Source organism: Acanthopagrus latus, chromosome 7 (assembly GCF_904848185.1).
Source record: "Acanthopagrus latus isolate v.2019 chromosome 7, fAcaLat1.1, whole genome shotgun sequence".
In the NCBI taxonomy this organism is placed as follows: domain Eukaryota; kingdom Metazoa; phylum Chordata; class Actinopteri; order Spariformes; family Sparidae; genus Acanthopagrus; species Acanthopagrus latus.
The window spans coordinates 6,335,347-6,352,679 of record NC_051045.1 but is presented as its reverse complement, the minus strand read 5'-3'; the positions used below and the strand labels follow the sequence as shown (position 1 = coordinate 6,352,679).

The 17,333-nt window shown below is 40.4% G+C and overlaps 1 protein-coding gene across 1 annotated transcript; it reads left to right on the top strand.

Moving 5' to 3' along the window:
* Positions 1-381: 381 nt before the first annotated feature.
* dnmt3ba (DNA (cytosine-5-)-methyltransferase 3 beta, duplicate a) lies at positions 382-16,602 on the top strand. The gene is made up of 26 exons (XM_037104598.1): positions 382-1,645; positions 3,290-3,422; positions 3,599-3,744; positions 3,979-4,144; positions 4,250-5,961; positions 6,055-6,184; positions 6,405-6,440; positions 6,761-6,795; positions 7,210-7,359; positions 8,696-8,761; positions 8,898-9,047; positions 9,139-9,246; positions 10,080-10,209; positions 10,394-10,510; positions 10,622-10,666; positions 10,750-10,829; positions 10,980-11,092; positions 11,829-12,012; positions 12,202-12,286; positions 12,416-12,561; positions 12,759-12,849; positions 13,018-13,166; positions 13,258-13,343; positions 13,453-13,522; positions 13,848-13,963; positions 14,111-16,602. The coding sequence occupies exons 2-26, from the start codon at positions 3,299-3,301 to the stop codon at positions 14,250-14,252; spliced, it is 4,377 nt and encodes a 1,458-aa protein (XP_036960493.1). The 5' UTR covers positions 382-1,645; positions 3,290-3,298; the 3' UTR covers positions 14,253-16,602.
* Positions 16,603-17,333: the final 731 nt, after the last annotated feature.

Here is a 17,333-nt window from a genome sequence, read left to right as displayed (position 1 = left end):
AACCTGATGGTGCCAGTTGCAGTGCTGCCTCATTAGAGGTTTCCTCTCTGATAATTAGTGGAGGAAAGACTTGATAAAATTTGGCTATTGTGTACAGGACATGAGTCACCAGGTACCTTAAGCCCAAGCGATATGTGAGTCTGTAGTCCAGTAGTTCAGACCTCATTCCCTCCTGGCTCATTTTGTGTCCAAACTATGTTCAGTGCCAGTGTTTTGGTTTTTAAATGTTAACCTATAAACAAATCAGACTAAAACCAATTTCTAGGCCTACTTTACCCTGGTTTTTTTTTACTGTGAAGTGGCTGTTCTGTTCGTTTCTTTGGCCTACACTGACAGATACTTAAGCTTGGTTATCAACAATGTACAGCTGGTCTCATGGCTTCACTGTTGTCCTGAGGGTTTCGCAAAATGGCCAGACCGCCATATTGGCTTCGTCTGTCAGAAAGTGTTGAGTGCTATAACCTTTTCTTTAGTCAGTTAGAGGAGCTCTTGGTTTAGTGATGGGTGCATCATGGATTACTTAATATGCACTCTTAACTATCTGCTGGCTTGTTATAGCGCCAATTACATTTCAGAGATCACAATGCCGTGGTTGATGCTGTAACGTTAAGACACAGGCCTGATAACGAAGGCCGGACGTTACGGTCCCTGCGAGGAAGCCGCCATTGCTAACAGTTAGTTAGCTAACATGTCTGGGAATGCGAAAATCGTAGTCACAGCATAGAAACATCCGCGGGTAGCGTTATTTTGTATTATTTTTTTTCGTGTTTCAATAGTGACCAACAATTAGCAAAGTTAACATAACCGAAACCAGCCAAAACCAATTGGCTGCTCGGGCTAGCTAACTTTGTCGACGAACGTGTCGTTATTGCTGTCACTGAAAAGAGGGGTTAAATGACGAGGTGTTACTTCAACCCCCAGCGTCTATCACCACAATATAACGTTAACTTTCTGTTATATACATTTTGGAGTTATAACTCAACATTCCATTTTGATAGCAATGTCACGGTAAGCCTATTCTAAAATTATACTAGCTAAACTAACGTTATTACTTAGCTAACCGTTAACCCCAACCATAACGTTACGTTAAGTAACGATGGCTCGCGTGTATTCAGTTACACATTAGCGTAACGTTACTTGGGGGCCAACTGAAGATGGTTAAGTTAGCTATTTGGCTGCGATGCTAACTAGTTGTTGATCAACCGTTGCAAATTTTTAGGGGTTGGTGACGTTGACTTTAGTTGACTAGACTGTAGTGAAGTTAAGTTACAGTGCATCAAGTGGTTCGTTTTCGGAAATAAACTGAAAACCCGTGTCGGCTCGTCTTGTAATCTACTCTCCATATTTGTCGGCCGACTGAAATCAGCGAGACTTTTTTTTTTTTAGCCACATAACGTGACTACTGGTGGTGGGGTTACTGTTCAGTGTGTGCACACTGCACAGTTTGAGACGGGCGGGTCGTGGGGTTCGTAATCCGGCTGCGGTTCAACACCTAGCAGTTGGTTTTACTACGGGACGGCCTCTCGTACCGGTCGGCCAATGGATCGTCTCCGGATACCGCGGACGTCACAAGGGCCTGTCTGAATGTGCCAGGACGGAGCTGAGAGTACGGGGGATCATCTGTATCTGTGAGGGATCCGCCGAGGTAAGTTACGAACTGTTATATATTTACAATACCAGATGCTTACATTTTATCGGGACCCCCATTGTGGTGGTTTACGGCTGATAGACCCAGGAACACGTTGTTACAGTTTTTATTGTCCTCGTTTATTGTTAACCCAACCTAATGCCGGCTCAAAACACAAAGACCGGCGCATAGAGACCCACGCCAATTCAGCTACCAGGGTCGTGTGCCCCTGGAGGGTTTGACTTCCTTGTAATTCTTGCAGTGGACTTCATTCAGGTTATTTCTGCCGGTAACCGTAATAACATGCATATGCGCGGACAGTCAGGTGTAATAACATGTACTTACACGGTTGTTTGAATGCATCGCTTTATAGCTCCTTGCTATAATGTAAGGTTTAAACGTAAAGATCGCTGCCCTCACGTGAAAACAGGCTGTAGCCTTTTTTCAGTGCTCGTATTGTTTAACTGCTGATTGCAAACTATATAGATGAGCATGCCGGTCTCTGTGACAGTAATGTACCAATTGTGGTGCACTGTGTTTTTTTTCTTTTTTTTCTGCGAGTAATGTAACGGGATATTAGTGATAAAGCTCGAGTTTCCTCGGTAGTGAAAGTTATGCACGCGTTATGTTCGCGGCAAAAAAGGACAACGCGAGACTTCATCTACGCTTTCTATACATGAAGGGGCGGAGACAGTAACAGCATGGCTCAAGTGGCCTGTTAGTGTTAAGCTACAGCACAGCTCGGTTAATGTACACATGAGAAGAAAATGTCTGACACCAGCAAAAGGCACAAACATGAGGACTATTTGACTGTCAGCCGTCAGTCTTTATCCTTCAGTCAGACAATAGGGGATTAAAACCCACCCATCGGCCCAGTCTCACCCATCACCCCCACCCCTTTGAGTCAGTCCTTCGTAGTGAAAAACACAATCTTTGGCAAGCCCTGACAGCCATGTTGTTCTTATGAATGTGCAATTAAATTCCAACCTATTGAAAAACATTTTTGGAAGGATAGGCAACACAGAAAGAATGTTATGTAGATCGTAGTATATATGTCAGTATTGTGTTGGCCTACAGAACATCTTGTGAGGGGTTAACATTCAAAGGGATCCAAAAAAGGTTTTGTCAACATAAAATAGATATATTAACAAGGACATTAGCAGCAATTGAAGAAAGTTGATTTCGAATCATTGCATTCAAGAAATGCAGTCTTACTAAATGTGAAAATTAAATAAACAGAACAATTAAATCTTAAAAAATAAAATGATTATCTACGTATTCCTAGCCCCGAGATACCTGAAGGCTGACATCCCGCGTGCCCTGTCACTGACAGAGAACTGGCATTTTCCATAGTAACAGGATGCTAAGCCAGGTTCCTAGAGCAATTGGTATGGTATATTATTCATTCATGAAGATCTAGGTTAGAAATTTTATTGAGTTGATACTACTTACACTATTATTATTGCTAAGCCCACTTAGCTAATGCTTCTAAGATCCTGAAAGTCCCACAAATGCTTTCCCAACACCAGTATTTGGTATTGATGGAAGCAACATGCAGTCAGACTTGAACATGGGTTTGCAATGATAATAATGGTGTTGATTATCTAATCAATATATATGAATATTCTAAAATTGTGACTGTTTTTGTTTTCTTTCTTAAAGAGCTACAAGATGGCAAGTGTGGCGGTAATTACTCCGGACTCCTCCCAGGATAAATCCAGCCGCTTTTATGTGATGACCTGGATCAACAACCTGCTAAAGACAGACTACAAAGATTTGCAGCAGATGGGTTCAGGTGATTCATCAGTATGAGCAGAACTAATGCAGTTTTTCCCCGTGCCAGATTCGCCCCGCTTTATACACACCGAGCAGCAACAAGCCTTGAATGCATGTGGTTTACTTCTACACAGTTGTGTGTAACAAAGCCATCCCACCTGTGATGTCTAGTCACCTGTGTGTGTGATTCCACAGGTGTATCTCACTGTCAGATCATGGACATGGTTATTCCTGGTTCTATTGACATGGACAAGGTAAAGCTCGAGGTACAAGGTGAGGAGGACCGCAAGCACAACTTCAGTCTGCTTAATGAAGCCTTCTGCAAGAATGGCATCACAAAGGTATGAACTGTTTCTCAAGTAGTGGAATAGCATTACAATTTCTTTTCATTTTTCCATTACATTAATTTCCAAAATCTATCCATTGTGAGAGGGGAATAACAAGAATATGTATTTAAGTGTAGCTATTCATTTATTTTTTAGTCAAAATATAGGCCCCCCTTTTTTGACCAAGTATTTCAATTTATTGTGTCCCTCTCATTCAATATGTAAGCAATAGTTTTTGTCTTGATTTAGACCATTCCTATCGAAGAGCTCATTAAAGGGGATTCCAAAAGCAACTTTGAGATCCTGAAGTGGTTCAAAGCTTTCTACATAGCAAATATGAAAAGTGAAGAAAACAACCATGTGAAAGCTCAGGACAGCCATGACATCAGCCCTATTCCATCATCTCCCCAATCAGGTAAATGTAACTTTACTTGTGATAAGAAAATACGGCAGTGCACAGGGAAATGATCTTCACATTTACAGTAATTGTACAGTAATATATTTTCTATCTCTTTGGCAGGAAAATCTACATTGGGATCAGGCAAAAAGGAGAACGGCAATGGATCTACCAAAACATTCCCTTACACTGAAAAGTGGAATGATATTTTTGTTTGGGCTGAGCGTAGTCCTCTTGGAGAGGAATATACATACTGCCACTCTTGTAGGAGGAGCCTCGCCACGTTCCATAAAGGCCTTTTTGAACTCAAGCGGCATGTAGAAACAAAAAAACACAAGAAGAGGACTCAAATTTCAGGGAGTGCAGCCTGGCAAAGTAAACATTCAGAGCCACTTCCCTGTAGTGATGCAGCTATCCGGTTTATCTACAAACAGTGTTACACTGGCTCTGCGAAGGGTGAACAGGTGTCAAGACATTTTGCACGCTATAAACTGGGGTTGCAGTACCCTGAAGATATCAAATCTATCTGCCAGCACACCCCATACTGTGTATACATATATGAGGGGGTTACACTGGAGAAGGATGACACTGTCTCAGTGGTCCTTGTTGGTTTTTTTGATGTTGAAGCCTCCAGGCACTGCATCCGATTCCTGGATGCTCTTCAGTCAGCGGGTGGTGAAGAAGATCAAACAGCGGCAGCAGTGGTGGAAAGCTTGAAGAAATTCGGGATACCCACAGATAATCTTGTCGCTTTTTACTCCGACAGTAACGGTGCAGCCTTGCAGCAGATGTGCTCACAGCTCAGGGAACTCAACCCGAACATAGTAGCCTTAGGAGGGATGTATACCATCGCTGATGCTTCTTGCCAAGCGGGGGTTAAGGAGCTCTCCAATCAGATTCAGGAGTTGATGGTAGATATCCATGCACACTCCTGCTCCTGCTCCACCAAAAACAAACACCTCGAGGCTCTTTTTGGCTCAGATGTTAAAGCAGACAGTCCATTTCATCTCAACACCAGCTGCCTTAAGTTCTTCCTGTTTGTCACAAAAATGTTGGAAGAATGGAAAGATCTGACATCGTACTTCGAGTCTTGTGACAAGGAGGATGACAAAGTCAAGTCAATCTGCTTCCAGCTGCAGGATCCCAAAGTCAGGGCAACATTTATGTTCCTGGAGCAGGCTCTGAGGCCCCTGTACAATTTCCAAAGACACCTGCAGAAACACAAGGGGGCAGCCCGAGACGATATTCTGCTCATCCTGGAAGAAGCCAGTCGCCTTCTGTGCACCTACACCTCCTACTTCCTTCATCATCAAGCTGCTGTTCACTTCCTCAAAGAGCGTGATGCCCAGATGCTTAAGAATGAGAAATTCCACCTGTCAAGCCCTGAGCTCCGCCTTGGTGGAAAAGCTGTGGAGGACTTCCTTAATGAGTCAAAGGCTTCAGAGGCACTGTCACTGTTGAAAGAGGAAGCACTGTCTTTCTATGCTGCACTCACAGGCTGCATTGCAGAGAAGCTACCTCTAAGTGAGGTGGTGCTCAAGAGCATAGCTGAACTGCTGAACCCGCAAAGCAGGCTCACAGTGATAGGGAAGGCAGTGGAGGAGCTTGGGACCAAGCTGGGAGTCTGCTCCTCACAGCTCACAACTGAATTCCTTGAGTATCAGTTGGAGGGATGGAGTGAAGAGGAAAAGAAAGACAACGCAGTGCTTTCACTGGAGAAATACTGGGCCACCATACTGAAGGACACCAAGCCAACCTCTGCCTTCAGGAAGCTTATTTTGACCCTGATGTCTCTCCCCAGTCCTCCACTTGAGGCTCAGCAGGTTTTTACTCAGGTATATAAATAGAGGAGCTGTTTAAACATCTTTTATCTGTGTTTGTATGTAGTTTCTGTGTATTTTATATATTTTGTACTCTTCTTTTCTCAGGCCCTGGAGAATGAAGATGCCGCACCTTTCTCTGAGAGTGAAGCCTTAACAGAAAGCGAGTGTGATGTCATGTCCGACAGCACTCTTTCAGACAGCATCAGCAGGAAAAACATATCACTTCGCAAAAAAGGTAAAATAGTCCTCTGGTAAATCAAATGTTAAAATTGCATCATAACTTAATTTAACAACGTGGTTAAACCCTGATCAGATGATGATGATTATTTGTATGGTGAACATGTTAAAGAGGTTGAGCAATGTGTATGAGTGTACAAGAAATCAATGCATTGGATCCCACATGATATTTACACTTTTATCTTATTTTGTGTGATCGAATGGCCTTCCTGGGACAGTGAAACCATGTGAAGTCCGCCTTACAAAGATAAATCGTAAGAAAAACTTATTTACTTCCATTGTTTACAGAGTTTAAAGAATGATACGTGACACGTCATTTAAGTGTAATTTTGTTCTTGCAAATCTGTTGTTTAGAATGAAGTAAATCTTACTGTAGCTTTTTGTCTAAGAAACATTAAGTATGCAAATGTATATTCTTTAAATATTAATAATTATTTATATATAATAAAACGAGCGTCATGGTCAGGCTCATGTCGACCTTCAGATTTACAGTTTTAACATGTCAGAATGCAGTTATCATTATCTCTGATATCAACAATGAAGTATACTGAAAAACTTTCCTTTCCTTCCAAAGACCTCCAGAATGAAAATGGTTCCTTGTGGAACGAGGTAAAGATTTTCTTCTCTGTTTGTTCCTCTGTTTCTTATTCTACTACATGTACACGGGAAAGAAGCAACTTTGTTTAAAATAGCCAGGATTTTTAATGACAGATAGGACTGTATTTTGTTGAACGTAACCATAATGTCTGTTATTTGACTGTATACGTATACTGTCAACTACACTTGAAAACAGAAAGTTGCGTGTCATATGAGTTTTTTTTCTCAATTCTTAGTGGTCACTTTAAGTTAATTTTCCTTCATTTTCTTAATTCCCTCTCATCTACTAACAGTCTCTTTTCTTTACGCTTCATCTTTATCACATAATCGCCGGTGTGATGTGGTGTAGCTCCCGTGTGTGTGTTTTGGTTTACATTTGCATGTGCATGATATTTGAGTGTGTAATGGGAGTGTGTTGTCTCTCAGGGGACCAATAGGGGAAGTTTTGGCTGGGAGAGCAGCTTACGCCAGAAGCCACAGGCCCGTACAGTGTTTCAGGCTGGTGCTAGCAAGTGGTCCAACCCCGTAAATCTCGATAAGGACAGCAAAAAGGGTGTGGAGTCACGAGATGAGGTGGTAGGTATACTCAAGTGTACTACCTGAATACCACTGGGACTTGACGTGCGATCCTGTCCTCTGAAATGCTATTAGAACAAAACCTCTACTTGCAGCTATCATTGGAGCCTCGGTGCATTTGATCAAATCTCAAATGACTTTACATCTTTTTCACTCCTTGCTTCTAAATTCTAATTTCCAAGGTCTTAAATATATCCTTTGTATTCCATAGACTGTAAAACTGGTCACATCTTTAGTTTATATGTTGTTGCCAGATATTTTAAAGGTAAATCCTATCCTATGTTATATCCTCATACTTACGTTTCCAAACGTTCATTGACTAGCAGAGCAAGCTCCAAAAACCATTGGCGAGGGGAAAATCAGGGCTAAAATGCTGGTGTGGAAGTAACACAGACAGCCACTTTTTGCAAAAACTAGTCAACGGGGATCCTTCAAAATAACTTAAATGTCATTGCTAAGTTAGTTATATTTAATGATACATTCGACCTAAAATTGAAACCTAGTTGCTCTAATAGACATCAAAAACATGCTCTATGTTGACCCTTAATAGTCAGTGTTTAAAAGAATTTTAATCCAGCTATCAGAATCCAATCCCTCCTCTCATTTAAGATTTCAGATCATTTGTTTTGTTCAAGTCAAATTAGAAAATAAGGCAAAAGTGAGATAAGACAATCTCCCAAGCATTAATGCTTGTGTGCAGGTTAAAATTCAATCAAGATGATTTAGGGCACACTCACACTTGGCCCACTTTATTGTGCAAAAGCACAATTGCCCCTCCTCAACAGCCCCACGCTGGCCTGCGCTCACATTGCCGACCACAGCCAGGCCTGAACAGAGTTACGTCTTGTACATATGTCATCACATTGTAGTGCAGTCACAGCATGAGGAAGAACAACATAGAGAACATGACTAACTTTATACATTTCTTTTTCGTGGCTGATTTTTTGCCATTTTGGTTTTAGATGGCCCTCTCAATTTCCTGGATTTCTTGATTATGCAAGGCAGCGTTACATGCATGATTCTACTTCGTGTCCACATTGCGCACCCGTGCTTACGCTCATACTAGTCAAACAAACTGGACTTACATGATCAAACATGCTTGGGGACAGTACGGATTGTCTAGTGTGAGTGGAAAACATTGTTTGTTTAGTTTTTCCTGAGCAATTAGCTGAAACAGTATATTTCAGTTCATTACACTGCTTGGAACAAAGCAAATGCTTATATCATAACAATGATAAAAGCCACCCTTGTCTCTTCATGTGTCATCTGCACTTCAATATCAAAAACGGTGCAAATAACCGTCAAATACAATTCAAGTCTTGTGATTGACTTTCAGAAGGAGGAGACATCACCATCCAGTAAACCTACACCAACAAGAGGACGACGAAAACAGGCCTACCAGGTAATATAATAGTTACCGGGAAAAGACCAATAATACAGTTGTTCCCAAAGACTGCTGCCAAAGTTCATTTAAAATATGTAAAATGTGTATGTTCATGTCGTTAAAAACTTGTCTTGTCATTGTTCCACGTCTACAGGATGGGAAAGGATTTCTGACAGGAGAACTTGTGTGGGGGAAAGTGAAAGGGTTCTCCTGGTGGCCTGGGATGGTGATGTCTTGGAAAACCAAGTCGTCTCCTCCGGGTATGCGGAGGGTTGAGTGGTTCGGAGACGGAATGTTCTCAGAGGTTAGACGTACAGTGCATGTCCTCAGGTTTTTGGAACACTGCACTCTGCGCTGAATTGGATTTTCACATAGCTGTCTGTTCTGTTCTTCAGATCTATACAGATGGTCTTCAGCCATTTAGTGCCTTCACCAAGTGCTTCTGCAAAAATTCCTTCACCAGCTTGCCCATCTACAAGGAAGGCATCTTCCAGATCCTCGAGGTAAGAAAACTGACAAACATCAGAACATTTTCTGTCATTTTCTGTTTTTATTTATTTAATATTATTCTTGTCTGTTGTCTCTTCTTGCTACTTTTTTTGAAGCCCACCAATTTAACTTCTTAGCTTTACAATGTTGTACCACATTTAGCCAGGTCAAACTCAGAAAATTACAACTACGGCACAGTTCAGACTGTCAGCCCAAACCTGTTTATTTGGCATGTCCATGTTCATTTTAGAAAGTCTGTATTTTGCAGATTGGATCCAAACCACAGGGGGTGGTTTAAAATGTGATTCAGAAGTCAGCATTGATTTGAGACAAACAATCTTTTATTAACTGAAATCACAATCTTTCCTTAACCCAAACCAAAGTCCTTTCTCTGAACATAACCCACAAAATAATAGAGAAAACAATTTAGCAGTCAGAATGATTGGAGAGAATCAGAGCAGCTGAGCAAAGTCCATGCTGCAACTAAAGAAGCTGTATGATGACGGTATTCGTCTCGACAAACAAATTCAACCTTATCAGTTGCAAATAATGTTGCATTCATTTGCAAGGCAAAGCTGATTTGACTGTAGTCTCAATAAGATCTTAATCACCTGTGTGCCCTCACGTAATACTGGTTGGTGCCTCCTTGCAAAGTTTTGTTCATCTGAAAGATCAGAGTCAGTTTTTACCTATTCAATACTGACATCATAAACCTCAGATTTAGAAGTGGTCATTTGTACTGTTTTTTTCTTGATTGAGGTGTAGTGTATCATTATGTCAAGCTGACCACTCAGAAACTCTTTGAGAATGCATCAACTCACTTCCTGTACATGCTTGTTATCTGTAGTTGGCAGGTGAACGATGTGGCAAGTCCTTTGCTGCGGCAGAAGTAAATAAAGAAAAAGAGCTGAAGCTGATGCTGGACTGGGCTGTGGAAGGATTTCTGCCTACAGGGCCAGAGGGATTCTTACCTCCTGGTAGGTGCACATTTAAATACATTTGCTTACTTCTAATGATTAGAATCACGAAGAGCTTCGGCCTGGTTTAGTGTGGGTTTGTACGTGTGTCCTCTGTCTTTGCCATGTCGATATTTAATAGATACATCTTAAAGACATGTTTTTTTCATTTATCTTGATTCAATCCTTTTTATGGTCTTCAAAGATTCTGCTGCACAGCAAGAGTCTTCGGAGTCTGCGCTTTCTGACTACCAGCCTCCAGTAAAAAGGAAATATACTTTTAAAAATAAGGCAAATGCAACCCCCATCACCTATAACAGAGGTTCGTATTGTTTTTGTCCACATTTTTTTCATAAACATAACTAAAATAAAGTTTATCTTATCATTATTATTTGTTCCTATTTGTGATTCGTTTTAATGTTTTATTTTACAGAAGCAATACCAGAAAAGGTAAAAGAGAGAGGCAAAACAATTGAAGGTAAGTTTTGTGTCAGAGTCAATTCTTTCTTGATATAAAATTTGATTTTTTAACTTTAAGAAGATAATTGTTTGTTATTCCAGATGTTTGTTTGTCTTGTGGATCATCTGAGGTTGACGTGCAGCACCCGTTGTTTGAAGGTGGTCTTTGTCAGAAATGCAAGGTAATCTAATAACCCGGTGATTTATCCCTGTCTACATTATGTGGTCTGCTTTCCTTCATCCCAGTCCAGTTTGTGAATGTCTAACCTCCATCTGAAACACAGCTGCCTCTAACATCCCAAATGCTGCAACACCATATGGCTTGTTTACAGGAGAACTTCACAGAGACGCTGTATCGCTACGATGATGATGGTTACCAATCGTACTGCACTGTTTGCTGTGCCGGCTTGGAGGTCATTCTGTGTGGTAACGCCAGCTGCTGCAGGTAAACACAGGTGCCCAGGTGTTGTGTCTCAGAGTATGCCAATACATTGAGTTTATCATGGGCGTTTTTTAAAAGTATTTTCAAATTTTTACAACCTGGACCCTGGATATTTAGCCTCTGTATTAAACAGAAATCTGTCATTTTTTAAAGTCATATCTTAGTTGATCCAATATTTGTAACAAAAAAAAAGAATCTTTGTCCTGCTGTCTATTTTCTCTTCTCGTTCCAGTCTAAATAGCAAACTTACTGGATGACTAATGAATAATGAATAACAATGATGGCCGATGGATCTCATCATGATCTGTTACTTTAGGCCCAAATGCACTAAAACCGTCTGACACGCATTTTCATGTTTTATTTTAAGTGGTTGAACATGCACCAAGAGCGTTGTGAGGGGTGTTAGACTGCCCCGACTCCCCTGCATACACATTTTTTTAAACCTAAGACAGTCAAAGAGAGAGATCACAGCTGAGCCGAGGTTACTGCTGCACCGTGGACATAATCTCTCCCAGTAATGACACTTATCCTGGTTCTGTAAAACTGAGGTAAATATGATAATCTGTCGCGTTCTGACAGAGTGGTGTAAAGTCAGAGTCAGAGAGTTTTTGTTATTGGGTTTTACATGGGGAGGCTGCATGTGTTTGGGCCTTATATTCAGATGGCACATGCTGATAAGCACCCTGTTTCTTTTTTCTTCTCAGCATCACATGTACTGTATGTTCTCTGCCTCTCCCAGATGTTTCTGTAAGGACTGCCTGGACATCCTGGTGGGCAGCGGAACCTTTGACAAGCTGAAAGATGTTGATCCCTGGAGCTGCTACATGTGCCAGCCGTCAGAGTGTGCTGGAAACCTCAAACTCAGACCAGACTGGCGTGTCAAGGTTCAAGACCTGTTTGTCAACAACAGCGCCATGGAGTTTGTACGTTCCTCACTTTATTCTCATTTCTAGTTCACGTGTTTGCTTAAATTGTCACCATGTTTGGCTACAAATAAATCTGATAATAAAAACTGAAATAGCTTGTAGGAAGAAAACAGCTGTCTCTTGTTGTACCTGCTGTCACATGATTGGTGTCCTGATACTGACAGCTGTCTAATCTTTTTATCTCAGGAGCCTCACAGAGTTTACCCCTCCATCCCTGCTGATCAGCGCAGACCACTCAAGGTGCTCTCACTTTTTGACGGCATCGCAACAGGTTGGTTTATGTCATGTGACAGATATTTAAACTTTACATAAAACTGAAGAGAAACCTTTCAAAGTACTGAACCCTCTGTACATTCCTCTCATCAATAACCTGATTTTACCTACTGTGACATCACAACAGGATACCTGGTCCTGAAAGACCTGGGCTTTAAGCTCGAGCGCTACATTGCTTCAGAGATTTGTGATGATTCGATCGCCGTGGGGATGATAAAACATGAGGGAAAGATCGAGTATGTCAATGATGTTCGTACCATCACGAGGAAACATGTGAGTACAAGTTGGATGTTATTTATCTGTGTGTATCCCACAGCAACCCCTGAAAACAAATCACCTCTAACTGTAGTCACTCAGTTTATGTTTTTAACCTAATTTCCCCCATTTCTGTCAGTTTATGACACAGCAAAGAGGCTAAATGTAATTTACAAATCTGAACTGAACTTGAGCTCTGTCGTTGTGTGTTACAGCTGGCTGAATGGGGTCCATTTGATCTTCTGATTGGAGGAAGTCCATGTAATGACCTGTCCATGGTCAACCCTCTGCGAAAAGGATTATTTGGTATGTAGCTTCTAATCTCCTTTTGAGGTTATTTTTGCAGCTGTATCAGTAGTTTCTGATTCAGTTCTGTCGAAAATAATGTCCCAGTATGTTTCAGCATCCTCTACTCACATAAATACATGTTGTTTGATAATTCTCTCTGTTAATCTCGCTCTGTTTGTCCTGCAGAGGGCACTGGGAGGCTCTTTTTTGAGTTTTACCGCATCCTGACCATGTTGAAGCCAAAGGAGGGTGACGACCGTCCGTTCTTCTGGCTGTTTGAGAACGTGGTTTTCATGAGTGCTCATGACAAGTCAGATATCTGCAGATTCCTTGAGGTGATCATATCTGATTGATTAATCCAATGTCTGCAAACAGACTGCATTAAATTTCACGGCTCATTATTTGTGTCTCCATCATCTGTTTCAGTGTAATCCGATTCTCATCGACGCAGTGAAAGTCAGTCCGGCTCACAGAGCACGTTACTTCTGGGGTAACCTCCCTGGCATGAACAGGTACACACTAATACATAATCACATTCATTGCTTCATACATATTTTCACCTTTGAGGACAAACATGTAGTCCTTAATAAAACTGATTAATTGATGTGTGTTTCTTTTTAGACCCCTCGCTACATCTCTAGATGACAAAGTGGCCCTTCAGGATTGTTTGGAATCTGGCCGCAAAGCAAAGGTAGAAGCATTTAGTTCAAGGTGTCTGACCTGAACTGCCTTCATTCTATTATGGATTGCTGTTGTCAAAGCAACCAAGAAACAGGCTTGAGAAGTCTGAGAAGCATTGAGTTCAGTTTTCCTCCAAAGAAGGTGTTTTTGAAGGTGTTCGACAGATGTCTTATATGTGGTATAAATATAGTTAATTGAAAAGATTTGAATTTGAATTTAACTTGGTGAACTCTGCAGAAACACTGAAGAAAGTTTGATAAACTGTTTCCTGTTAATAATTATTACTAAATAGTCTTCCCCCCGGATACTGATTTGTCCTCTCTTCCTGCCTGCAGGTTGACAAAATCCGTACCATCACAACAAAGTCAAACTCTATACGGCAGGGCAAGATGGGGCTACCTGTCAACATGAACGGAAAGGAGGACTACCTGTGGTGCACCGAACTAGAACAGTAAGCAGATATAAAAAGAATTGTAGGACAGTTTGAACTAGATACAGACACTTTGGACACAAAGCTCTAAGTTGTGATCATATATTAGGCCATTATGTAATACTTTTTTTGTTATAATAACAATTTCCTTTTTGTCAACTCTTTTAGGATCTTTGGCTTCCCCAAGCATTACACAGATGTGAACAACATGGGCCGGAGCCAGAGGCAGAGAGTCCTGGGTCGCTCCTGGAGTGTCCCCGTTATCCGTCACCTCTTCGCTCCGCTGAAGGATTATTTCGAATGTGAATAACGACTGTGAACTGAATGTTTGCTCTCATGTCGGAGCTGCAGCTGTAAACATTCTGCCTTATCCTGCCGTGCATTACTAGGTAGTTCAAATTTTGACCTTTAGAAGTGAATCCTCTGAGTTGTCAGTTATCTATGAGCCACTATCACCAGCAGGCACTTTTGCTTTTTTGTTTCCAGGTTTACTTGACAAATGTTGGTGCTGTTATTGAATAATAATGGTGCTCAGAACATTGGCCTGAATCACAAAGCAAGATTAGACGGTTTACCAGCTATCTTTGGGCTTAACTCAGGTTTTCCAGAACCACAGAGCTGGTTCATTTTTAATCTTTCAACTCCAATGAATTCTATAGGATCAGATCAAAACCTGCCAACAGCTCCATTACTGACCAGTCATCATAGTGTAAGAAATCACTCTTCCTTTCCTCTGCAGGATCCTGACACAAAACACTGAGTTTACAGTGAAAAAGGTGCAATAGACATTTTTGTGCATATATCCATAATAGTTTATAATTATACAAAAGCACCAACATGTCACTCATATTTTACTACTTTTTAGTGTAATGTACTACTTATAGAAATGCCTACACTGTAGCTTTGCTTTTAATATTTGGATATGAATATTTTTATATTGATGGCCTCATGATACTCAGCGTGATTCTCGTGTTAGACTCGTGTTAGAATCCAGGTGACCCAAAGTGAGCCGTCGATCTTGCTTCATGATCCAGTCCCCAGGTCTCTACCTCAACTCCTATTTTTTTGGTTCAGAATCTGCAGTTACACTTTTTTATCCTCTGTTTAATTTATGAATATGAAAAAAAAATGTTAACTGTCTTTTTTAAACAATCTGTATTTTATATTATTTTATCATCTTACCAGGAATTTTAAGTGTGATCTAATCATGTTAATCAGGAGCTGTGATTAATTTCTATGAGTGTTTCGACTGGCCTTTTCTTAAATTCTGCTTATTAAATACTATTGATCCACACTACATTCATCTCACCGTGGTGCACCAGTGGTTATGGTCCAAAATTCCCTCACTGGATTTGCACATTTTATGTATTTTACGGAAAAGTAATTTGTACAAGACCAAAAATATCACGTGTCTACACATCGAGAACAAACTCTCATGATTGTTATCAAACTTTCAACTGCAGTGTTTCAAATATCACTGTAGTAAGAACGATAATGCAGACATCTGACTTAATGTACAGTGTCTTCTACTGCAGGATCATCCCTCCGCTAAATTAACACAGTTGTTGGATGTTATAATCATGTTGCCACGGTGATGAACGCTTCCTGACTGTTTTTACTTAAACTAAGCAGTCAGACAAACTTCTCCATCCCCTTCATGGTGGACTGAAACATTATGATGGGTAGTTTTTCACAATTCTTTTAACAAGTTACAAGCCAAATAATTTAAAATACTCATTAAGTTAATTGGTTTTACAGTCCTAAAATGTTTTTATTTGGGTGGAAAAAACAATACTTTTGTAACTGACTTCTTTTTTTACTGTTACTGTTTGTGACATTTCATAGGCCAAAAAATTCATCTTTCAATCATGAAAATAATCAGGAGATTTAAAAGGAAAGTAATTGTTATTTCTATAATTACATTTGTTGTTTTTTAAGAATATGGTCAGCAGTAATTTTTATATAGCTTACATGCAAAGCCACTATTATGTTCCTTTAACCCTTAATGACACATGTACCATCAGTTTTGTGTAAGTGGAATATCTGGTAATATTTGCTTTTTCATTCTTCAAATGTGTTTGTAGTTCTCTTTAAACGTGGACATCACTGTTCAGGTGTCCTTCAATGCAGATTTTATGCACACCTGTTTTTATTGTTCAAGGAAATCTTGTTAACATTACTGACAGGTAAGATACTGTATTCTTCCACCTGTATGATGGACAGGGCTTCAGTGAATTCATACTGTTCTGAGGTGGTCGACACTTTTACCTCATTGAATGTTTGTTTGGGACTTTTGATTTCTGAAGGTGCTATGCTAACGGTGCTAACTTCGCATGTACAGCTTTATTTCGTTGTGGTGGGTTTTTTTGTTTGTTTGTTTTTAGCTCTTCCTTTAAACAGCACCAGTTAAGGTGAACTTCTCTTGTAGACTGTTGTTCCGATTGTTCAGTTGTGTGTTATGAAATTACAAATGTAGGGAAATGTTAGTGTGATGTGTAGCTTGATGATAACAACAGTGGCATGTGAGGACATACTGAAAACAAGTGTACTTTTGTGCAAAACTGTGGCATGACAAAGGGAAAGCTAGTTCCTGAGCCAACATCTACTTTTGATTTGTTTTATTTCTTCATCGTGACTAATAAAACACCCAAATCAGGACAGAGAGCCCTGGACCCTTTTAAAAAAAAATATATATATATATATATACACACACACACACACACACACACACACACACACATATACGACAACATAATGTTGTCAGAACAGCTGGAGCTTAGTGGTGCCGATGGAATCAAATCTGACCTGCATATCTGCCACTTATGATCTTTTACAAGTTAATCATGTCACCACTGAAGGCAGCCATATTCCACCACAAGAGGTCAACATTGTTCTGCAGTAAATCATTTGAGACATGCTGAGAGAGAATCAGTGCTCCCATCAGCCTCCTGTGGTTCGACATCCTGTAACAGCTGCAGCTGTTGGTGATGGATGGGTTCAACAATTAATATTATATTTCAGCAGGCGCCAGGTTCTGAAAAAAGAAGCTGAAAGTGTGGAATAAAAGAAATGGGACATGTGTTTTTTTCTGTATCGATTATCAGTCATTTGTTTTTTAATTTGTCCATAATGAGTCCAGCAGTGTTATAGGAGTGCAATGTAGATCAGTGGACTGCTTCTCACAACCTGGTGCCTACATTACCCACAATGCAACTTTGCCACTGAGTACCTCACTAGAGGCATTTTATCACAAGATTACAAGCAGTTTTCTTCTGGAGCCACAAAAGGCTTTAGATAACTTTTTTCACATGTTCAGTAGTACTCACAAAGACCTCTGAACACACTTTAAAAATTGTGTAAAATTGGGGGCATCACTCTTTAAATACAATAC

What these genes read in the sequence shown, in the direction of transcription:
- dnmt3ba (XM_037104598.1), top strand. Translation starts at nt 3,299, where the DNA reads ATGGCAAGTGTGGCGGTAATTACTCCGGACTCCTCCCAGGATAAATCC. An exon ending in GAGACGGAATGTTCTCAGAG is followed by an intron (nt 9,048 to 9,138) that starts GTTAGACGTACA and finishes TCTGTTCTTCAG; the next exon opens with ATCTATACAGATGGTCTTCA. An exon ending in ACAACAGCGCCATGGAGTTT is followed by an intron (nt 12,013 to 12,201) that starts GTACGTTCCTCA and finishes TTTTTATCTCAG; the next exon opens with GAGCCTCACAGAGTTTACCC.